The sequence below is a fragment of the Natator depressus genome, chromosome 5, assembly GCF_965152275.1.
Source record: "Natator depressus isolate rNatDep1 chromosome 5, rNatDep2.hap1, whole genome shotgun sequence".
In the NCBI taxonomy this organism is placed as follows: Eukaryota; Metazoa; Chordata; order Testudines; family Cheloniidae; genus Natator; species Natator depressus.
The window spans coordinates 122,696,577-122,706,218 of NC_134238.1; the positions used below are offsets into that span (position 1 = coordinate 122,696,577).

Sequence of the window (9,642 nt, forward strand, 5' to 3'; positions counted from 1 at the left end):
CCCCTGCCCTGAAGCGCATGAATACCAAGATGAGAGCAGCCCTCACAGTTGAGAAGCGAGTGGCGATAGCCCTGTGGAAGCTTGCAACGCCAGACAGCTACCGGTCAGCTGGGAATCAATTTGGAGTGGGCAAATCTACTGTGGGGGCTGCTGTGATGCAAGTAGCCCACGCAATCAAAGATCTGCTGATATCAAGGGTAGTGACCTTGGGAAATGTGCAGGTCATAGTGGATGGCTTTGCTGCAATGGGATTCCCTAACTGTGGTGGGGCCATAGACGGAACCCATATCCCTATCTTGGCACTGGAGCACCAAGCCGGCGAGTACATAAACCGCAAGGGGTACTTTTCAATAGTGCTGCAAGCTCTGGTGGATCACAAGGGACGTTTCACCAACATCAACGTGGGATGGCCGGGAAAGGTACATGACGCTCGCATCTTCAGGAACTCTGGTCTGTTTCAAAAGCTTCAAGAAGGGACTTTATTCCCAGACCAGAAAATAACTGTTGGTGATGTTGAAATGCCTATATGTACCCTTGGGGACCCAGCCTACCCCTTAATGCCATGGATCATGAAGCCATACACAGGCAGCCTGGACAGTAGTCAGGAGCTGTTCAACTACAGGCTGAGCAAGTGCAGAATGGTGGTAGAATGTGCATTTGGACATTTAAAGGCGCGCTGGCGCAGTTTACTGACTCGCTTAGACCTCAGCGAAACCAATATTCCCACTGTTATTACTGCTTGCTGTGTGCTCCACAATATCTGTGAGAGTAAGGGGGAGACGTTTATGGCGGGGTGGGAGGTTGAGGCAAATCGCCTGGCTGCTGGTTACGCGCAGCCAGACACCAGGGCGGTTAGAAGAGCACAGGAGGGTGCGGTACGCATCGGAGAGGCTTTGAAAACCAGTTTCATGACTGGCCAGGCTACGGTGTGAAAGTTCTGTTTGTTTCTCCTTGATGAAACCCCCCGCCCCTTGGTTCACTCTACTTCCTTGTAAGCTAACCACGCTCCCCTCCTCCCTTTGATCACCTCTTGCAGAGGCAATAAAGTCATTGTTGCTTCACATTCATGCATTCTTTATTCATTCATCACACAAATAGGGGGATGACTACCAAGGTAGCCCAGGAGGGGTGGTGGAGGAGGGAAGGAAAATGCCACACAGCACTTTAAAAGTTTACAACTTTAAAATTTATTGAATGACAGCCTTCTTTTTTTTGGGCAATCCTCTGTGGTGGAGTGGCTGGTTGGCCGGTGGCCACCCCACCGCGTTCTTGGGCGTCTGGGTGTGGAGGCTATGGAACTTGGGGAGGAGGGCGGTTGGTTACACAGGGGCTGTAGTGGCAGTCTGTGCTCCAGCTGCCTTTGCTGCAGCTCAACCATACACTGGAGCATACTGGTTTGGTCCTCCAGCAGCCTCAGCATTGAATCCTGCCTCCTCTCATCACGCTGTCGCCACATTCGAGCTTCAGCCCTCTCTTCAGCCCGCCACTTACTCTCTTCAGCCCGCCACCTCTCCTCCTGGTCATTTTGTGCTTTCCTGCACTCTGACATTATTTGCCTCCACGCATTCGTCTGTGCTCTGTCAGTGTGGGAGGACAGCATGAGCTCGGAGAACATTTCATCTTGAGTGCGTTTTTTTTTCTTTCTAATCTTCACTAGCCTCTGGGAAGGAGAAGATCCTGTGATCATTGAAACACATGCAGCTGGTGGAGAAAAGAAAAGGGACAGCGGTATTTAAAAAGACACATTTTATAAAACACTGGCTACACTCTTTCAGGGTAAACCTTGCTGTTAACATTACATACATAGCACATGTGCTTTCGTTACAAGGTCGCACTTTGCCTCCCCCCACCGCGTGGCTACCCCCTCAACCCTCCCCCCTCCCTGTGGCTAACAGCGGGGAACATTTCTGTTCAGCCGCAGGCAAACAGCCCAGCAGGAATGGGCTCCTCTGAGTGTCCCCTGAAGAAAAGCACCCTATTTCAACCAGGTGACCATGGATTATATCTCACTCTCCTGAGGATAACACACGAACGGATGTTGCTTGAACGCCAGCAAACATACACTGCAATGCTTTGTTGTACAATGATTCCCGAGTACGTGTTACTGGCCTGGAGTGGTAAAGTGTCCTACCATGGAGGACGCAATAAGGCTGCCCTCCCCAGAAACCTTTTGCAAAGGCTTTGGGAGTATATCCAGGAGAGCCGCGAATGCCAGGGCAAAGTAATCCTTTCACATGCTTGCTTTTAAACCATGTATAGTATTTTAAAAGGTACACTCACCGGAGGTCCCTTCTCCGCCTGCTGGGTCCAGGAGGCAGCCTTGGGTGGGTTCAGGGGGTACTGGCTCCAGGTCCAGGGTGAGAAACAGTTCCTGGCTGTCGGGAAAACCGGTTTCTCCGCTTGCTTGCTGTGAGCTATCTACAGCCTCGTCATCATCATCATCTTCTTCGTCCCCAAAACCTGCTTCCGTATTGCCTCCATCTCCATTGAAGGAGTCAAACAACACGGCTGGGGTAGTGGTGGCTGAACCCCCTAAAATGGCATGCAGCTCATCATAGAAGCGGCATGTTTGGGGCTCTGACCCGGAGCGGCCGTTCGCCTCTCTGGTTTTCTGGTAGGCTTGCCTCAGCTCCTTCAGTTTCACGCGGCACTGCTTCGGGTCCCTGTTATGGCCTCTGTCCTTCATGCCCTGGGAGATCTTGACAAAGGTTTTGGCATTTCGAAAACTGGAACGGAGTTCTGATAGCACGGATTCCTCTCCCCATACAGCGATCAGATCCCGTACCTCCCATTCGGTCCATGCTGGAGCTCTTTTGCGATTCTGAGACTCCATCATGGTCACCTCTGCTGATGAGCTCTGCATGGTCACCTGCAGCTTGCCACGCTGGCCAAACAGGAAATGAGATTCAAAAGTTCGCGGTTCTTTTCCTGTCTACCTGGACAGTGCATCTGAGTTGAGAGTGCTGTCCAGAGTGGTCAAAATGGAGCACTCTGGGATAGCTCCCGGAGGCCAATACCGTCGAATTGTGTCCACAGTACCCCAAATTCGACCCGGCAAGGCCGATTTAAGCGCTAATCCACTTGTCAGGGGTGGAGTAAGGAAATCGATTTTAAGAGCCCTTTAAGTCGAAATAAAGGGCTTCATCGTGTGGACGGGTGCAGGTTTACATCGATTTAATGCTGCTAAATTTGACCTAAAGTCCTAGTGTAGACCAGGGCTTAAAATAAACCGAATTAAGGCCACTTCAGTTCTGAATGAGGGTGTTCACACAGGGTTTTAATGTGGTTTAACTAATCCACTTCAAATTCACACCCTTAGTTAATTCAGATTAATTTTCCTGGATGTCCCTGGATGGACAAGCCCTAAGATCTTCAAAGCTGCTTTGGAAGTCCGGACATGCAGTTCCATTCATTTTAATGGGAACTGAGCATCCTTAGGTACCTTTGAAAAGCTCAGCCTAAAATCCTTCACTTCCAATACACAAATACGTGGAGTGAGCACTATGGGGCTGGAGCCCCACTCACAACGTGCATGTTCGGTGCCTAGCACAATGGGGCCTGGATCTTATTTGGGGTTTCCAAGCACTCAGTGGTATAAAGAACAATCCTTTTGCTGTTGGGGATGGACAGTGAGCTGGGACAGGCTGCTGAGGGTCAGGTGAATCAGATGCTGGTGGAGAATCACTCTCCATACATGAGACTGTCTAATGGACTTGCAGGCAAGCCTTGGGTAGGTAAAATATATCCAGTAACCTGTGGGAAATGAATACTTCCGGAGAGTATAGAGTAGTATCTCTGTATGCGAGGGGTATTAACCACTAGCTACAGGTGACATGATACGATACAATCTTAGTGTTGGACATCGCAGCAAGGAAAGACTTCTGAAAATGCAGAAAATCCTCGCCTCAAAAGGAGGAGTCCTGGAACTGGATTCTGGGGGCTACACTTGCATGCATCGTTTTCCTTTCAATGGCTGTCACGCTGGCTTCTCTTTCACCCTAGCCGCAGAGCCAACAGCCACCGGTGCAGCTACTCCAGGGTCTGTCAGCATTCGGCCGTCTTGGTGCCAGTCTAGTGCTGGTTAACACCACGTCCATGAGGGTGTGTCCATGTGTCCCTCCAACGTTATGATTTTCTCACTGGTTTTGTACAATTTCCAATGGGGAATAAGGCAAACTAACCCAAGCTCCCTGCCCTCGCTGCGGGGGTTCTGAGAAGGGAGCAGGTCACAACCGAGACCCAAGGTCAGGGACACATAAAGGCAGCCACCTTCCTCTCCAAACTGCCCCCCAAGGGCTTCTGGGGACCACTGTGGGCTCAGTTTCAGGCACTGGTAACCAAACTAGGGAAAAAAGTGGAATCAATGATTACAGAGAGGTGGACTAGCAGTCTGAGGCTGGCCTGCACTAGAAAGTTTGACTGGCATAATTTTGAGCCATGTTGGTAAAACCCTGACTTTCCGTCAGTGGCTCCATGAACAACATTTGCAGCCTAACGGCACTATTTTACTGGTACAGCCAACGTGGATGCTGCTTTACCTGTCCTGGTGAAACCAGTCCTCCTGGAACAGTCTCACAATGCCCCTGTCCCCATGACAGTGACCACTCTTGTCACAATTGCTGCCCAGAGGTCACAGTCACTGAACGTCACCTCCCCTTTAAAGCCACTTTTAAATACCTTTAAAAACCCATTAAAATAGAAAACGCAAGTATCAGTTTTGAAATTGGCTCCATCTCTGATAAATACTAAAATACCAACACAGCCCTTCTATCAGGACAAGCAGAAAATGTATTCCCTTCATTGAGGCAATTGCACAGATGGAGAGATAAGGGCGGTAGCTTATGGGCATATAGATTATGAACAGAACAAGCAGCTAATCGCATTACCTTTTCACTGAGAGACGATGGAATGGTAGTTGATCTAAATCGCCATTTTAGAAACACCCTCCATAGCTGAAAACATATTTACTAAGGAAGGCTTTGATCACTACATGAACATAAGAACGGCCCTACTGGGTCAGACCAAAGGTCCATCTAGCCCAGTATCCCATCTACTGACAGTAGCCAATACCAGATGCCCCAGAGGGAATGAACAGAACAGGTAATCATCAAGTGATCCATCTCCTGTCGCTCATTCCCAGCTTCTGGCAAACAGAGGCTAGGGACACCATCCCTGCCCATCCTGGCTAATAGCCATTCATGGACCTATCCTCCATGAACTTCTCTAGTTATTTTTTGAACCCTATTATAGTCTTGGCCTTCACAACTTCCTCTGGCAAGGAGTTCCACAGGTTGATTGTGCGTTTTGTGAAGAAATACTTCCTTTTATTGGTTTTAAACCTGCTGCCTATTAATTTCATTTGGTGACCCCCTAGTTCTTGTGTTATGAGAAGCAGTAAATAACACTTCCTTATCTACTTTCTCTACACCAGTCATGATTTTATAGACTTCAATCATATCTCCCCTTTTTCAAGCTGAAAAGTCCCAGTCTTATTAATCTCTCCTCATACGGAAGGCGTTCCATACCCCTAATCATTTTTGTTGCCCTTTTCTGAACCTTTTCCAATTCCAATATATCTTTTTTGAGATGGGGTGACCACATCTGCACACAGTATTCAAGATGCATGGATTTATATAGAGGCAACATGATATTTTCTGTCCTATTATCTATCCCTTTCTTAATTATTCCCAGCATTCTGTTCGCTTTTTTGACTGCTGCTGCACATTGAGTGGATGTTTTCAGAGAACTATCCACAATGACTCCAAGGTCTCTTTCTTGAATGGTAACAGCTAATTTAGACCCCATCATTTTATATGTATAGTTGGGATTATGCTTTCCAGTGTGCATTACTTTGCATTTATCAACATTAAATTTCATCTGCCATTTTGTTGCCCAGTCACCCAGTTTTGAGAGATCCTTTTGTAGCTCTTCGCAGTCTGCCTGGGTCTTAACTATCTTTAGTAATTTTCCATGGATAATGGAACTTTAAAACCACTTATCATCTGAGCAAAATATAGAGCTAGATGCAAATGCGCACCAGAGGACAACTATCCCCAAACAAATTACTAAGGCTGGATGGATTTCTGGCCAAAAACCTTTCAAATACAATGACTGGAGAGTATTCAGGGCTCTTTAGCTCAGGCATCAAGCCAAAAGGATATGGAACCAGCTCTAATTAGTCATATTAATTTATTTTCAAATAGGATAAAACAGGAAATAAAAATGTAGCGACTGCCAACAAGTACCTTTGCTTTGCGTTTTCACCATTGTCCATTGGGATCAAGTCATATCGTGTTAAAATTAGAAAGCAATAACATTCAAAGGCCCACAATCACAGACTGAAGGCGGGAGCAACAGGAATACCAGGTCTAAATAAACATATACCAGGCAATGTTCTTCTTGTGACCAAAACACCTAATCAGTGTCATCTATAGCAAAGATCAGGTACTGGGTAGAAATTAACTGGGGTCAGACTAGTTTTTACTAGAAACAAACCAAAGATACAGGATTTCATATCAACAGTGCATCCCAATTATAGCATGTAATCCAGTCATTTGATTGGGAATTAAATGCCAACTCTACTCACGTGCACCATGTGAAATAAAGGATGGAAGATCTCACTGACAGCCCCTTGTGCTGCTGAGTAGGACAGAGGCTGTGGGAATGAACGTTGGCCCAGGAATTAGTTATGACATAGACGGCTTGAAACTTTAACCAAAACTTACTAGCCCAAGGGTTAGACAGCGTGCTCGGATCCCTGTCAGGATGGCTTCCCCTGGAGCTTCGTCCTCAGTTACAGCTTTTGTACCAGGCTCCAGCTGGTAGGCATCAGCAGGGCCAGATTACAGTTATGAGGGGCCTAAGGCTAATGGGGGGAGGGCCTAAGTATGAATGACAAGTTGCAAAAAAAATTATGACATCATCAAACATTTCTCTAAATACATATTTACATATTATTTATTTATGTAAAATGAACAAGTTTATTCTACTCTCACGGCACTCAATCCTTGAAACAGATACTTCTGAGTAAGAGGTAGCAGGATGGATGCTGCACTGTCCTTCTCTTATGCCTCCTTCCTCGGAGATAGTGGAGTGCTCCTCTGTCTGAGGGTGAACACTGCAACATTCCCCACCCTGCTCACCTCTTTCCACCGTGTGCTTCTACCTTCAGCTCTCCACGGGGCACAGTGCAAAGCCAAGCCCTGCAGGTGTTTCCCCCAAGCTATGGACTCTACACCAGTGGTTCTCAAAGCCGGTCCACCGCTTGTTCAGGGAAAGCCCCTGGCAGGCCAGACCGGTTTGTTTACCTGCCACGTCCGCAGGTTCGGCCGATCGCGGCTCCCACTGGCCGCGGTTCGCCGCTCCAAGCCAATGGGGGCTGTGGGAAGCGGCGCAGGCCAAGGGATTAGCTGGCCGCCCTTCCTGCAGCCCCCATTGGCCTGGAGCAGCGAACCGCGGCCAGTGGGAGCTGCGATCGGCCGAACCTGCGGACACGGCAGGTAAACAAACTGGACCGGTCCGGCCCGCCAGGGGCTTTCCCTGAACAAGTGGTGGACTGGCTTTGAGAACCACTGCTCTACACCACATACCCTGTCTCGCTCTGACTGCAGTCTGGGAGGCAGCCAGCTTTTATTATGTAAAAGAAAACCACTCTGGTGTAAAATCCACTGATGTAGAGGAAGTAGTAGTGGGAAAATTACATTGGGTGGCATTGTATTTTAGGCTGTCTTGCTCTGAAAGCTGCCTCTCACTGGCTGAGGACAATGAATTACTGTTTTCACATTGAACCCAAACATTATTTGGGGGATGATACCCAGTTTATGTAGTTAACCTCCAGTGATTCACCACATCAGGCCACTCTGTCACCAAGCTCTTCCACAATTGGAATCATAGAACTGAAAGGGACCTTGAGAGGTCATCTAGTCCGGTCCCCTGCACTCATCAAATATCAGGGTTGGAAGGGACCTCAGGAGATCATCTAGTCTAACCCCCTGCTCAAAGCAGGACCAGTCCCCAATTTTTGCCCCAGATCCCTAAATGGCAACCTCAAGGATTGAACTCACAACCCTGGCCTTAGCAGCCTAACGTTCAAACCACTCAGCTATCCCTCAGTATTAGCTATTCTAGAATGTGTGATCAGCAACTCTGACATGAGGTTTTTTTAAGCATGTGTGTTTAGGTTTAAGTTCTGTGTGCACCAGCCCCCTATAGTTTGCATTTGTTTGTTTTAAGCTTTCTGTAAGAAAAAGGTAACAGCTAGAAGGGACACAGATCTTTAGATGGTTGCCCAGTCATAATATTTAGCACTTCGGTACTATGTTAGCTCTTCAGAATCACTGTACAAACATTAAACAAACTTAATCTAAAGCCTTCAGCTTTTGAATGACTAGGAGCTGACAAAACAAACCTATTCCCTGTTGTGTTCTCTTTTCCCCTGAACAAAAAGACTTCACTGAAAATCAGCATCTTAAAAGAACCATTAAGGATCTTTCAAGAGAACAGTCCAGCCAAGGCTGCTGTAGTGACACCCTCCTTACAGCAGATCTGGTGTTTGCTTAAGGCTGGCGTTCCTGTTTCATTTGCACGTGTAAATCAAGCAGACCTTGCTTATTTTTTTTTTCCTTAAAGTGCCCAGAGTTTAGGGGAGGAAAGTGACTGAGATTCTGCTTATACCAGATGTGAAAAAGCAGAAGGGATCGAAATCTAGTCTTGTGCAAAAATCTGTTCTCCCTGAAGTCAATACGGCTACACAGGTGTAACGGTCAGCAGGAACTGGCCTGTGTTCTCATTCCCTTCTCGAATCACATCCCATGCTCACCCAACAGTTTCCGCATGGGGAAGAAGTTAGTTTGAGTTGGGGCAGACAAATGAGGACTAACTTCAGATTTAGCTTTAAGGTTTTGGAATGAAACTCAAAAGATATCAAATGTGAGGTACTTTTATGATGGATTGAACGGCTAGAGAACCAGCAAATGGACAGAACCTGCCTTTAGCCTATTCAGCCAGTCTTTCTATCATAGCCTGCTAAGAAGTGGATTTAAAATCCTTGAGGGAAAGGGGAGGGAGGGAGAAACCTACAACATTGTGTTTTGAGCTTCCTCCAGTGCTTGTGCAACCCCTTAAAAGTACAAAGATGTGTTGGCCTGTGGAACTGGGCTGAGCATAAGGAAAGAACTTGGTGGCCCGTGCATCGCAGCACAGAAAAACACATCAAAGGAAAAAATTGGATTTCTTTGATTTTTAGTACAGTTCAATGCAGTATTGAACACAGCGCATCACACAGCTGAAGCCTCTTGATGGAAGCTTCTGTAAAAGTTAAAGGACTGGTATCCAGAATGGGATGTTTTGTTTTTCCTACAAACGTGTGGGAATTCGTTCCGTATACACGGGTGGGGCAATCGTTCTGGCTGGAGCTGGATAGAGTGTGTGCAGGTTCTGTGCATGCTTCCCATCCCACGGCTCTGGTACTGCCTCTTCCCGCCGCCCCCACCACAGGGCACTCACCAGTTGTCCAGAAACGGGACCCAGCACACATAGAAGATGATGATGATGGGCGCTAAGACCCAGGAGGCAGCATCCTGGAGCTGCCTGCCAGCCTCAGCCCAGGAGAGGGACAGAGGGAGCCTCTTCCCTCCCTGGCAG

The 9,642-nt window shown here is 47.5% G+C and overlaps 1 protein-coding gene across 1 annotated transcript; it reads right to left on the reverse strand.

Moving 5' to 3' along the window:
• Positions 1 to 1,180: 1,180 nt before the first annotated feature.
• On the reverse strand, positions 1,181 to 2,885 carry LOC141988010 (uncharacterized). Its single transcript, XM_074953831.1, has 3 exons — positions 2,786 to 2,885; positions 2,281 to 2,689; positions 1,181 to 1,701 (listed from the first exon to the last, which is right to left on the reverse strand). The coding sequence occupies exons 1-3, from the start codon at positions 2,861 to 2,863 to the stop codon at positions 1,181 to 1,183; spliced, it is 1,008 nt and encodes a 335-aa protein (XP_074809932.1). The 5' UTR covers positions 2,864 to 2,885.
• Between the last annotated feature and the right edge of the window lie 6,757 nt (positions 2,886 to 9,642).

Bases quoted from the DNA above. Each gene is read 5' to 3' on its own strand.
- LOC141988010 (XM_074953831.1), bottom strand. From the start codon at position 2,863: ATGCAGAGCTCATCAGCAGAGGTGACCATGATGGAGTCTCAGAATCGC. The intron at 2,690-2,785 runs GTACGGGATCTG...AAGATCTCCCAG, and splicing joins CAGCATGGACCGAATGGGAG to GGCATGAAGGACAGAGGCCA. The intron at 1,702-2,280 runs GTGAGTGTACCT...TTTCTCCACCAG, and splicing joins AGGCGGAGAAGGGACCTCCG to CTGCATGTGTTTCAATGATC.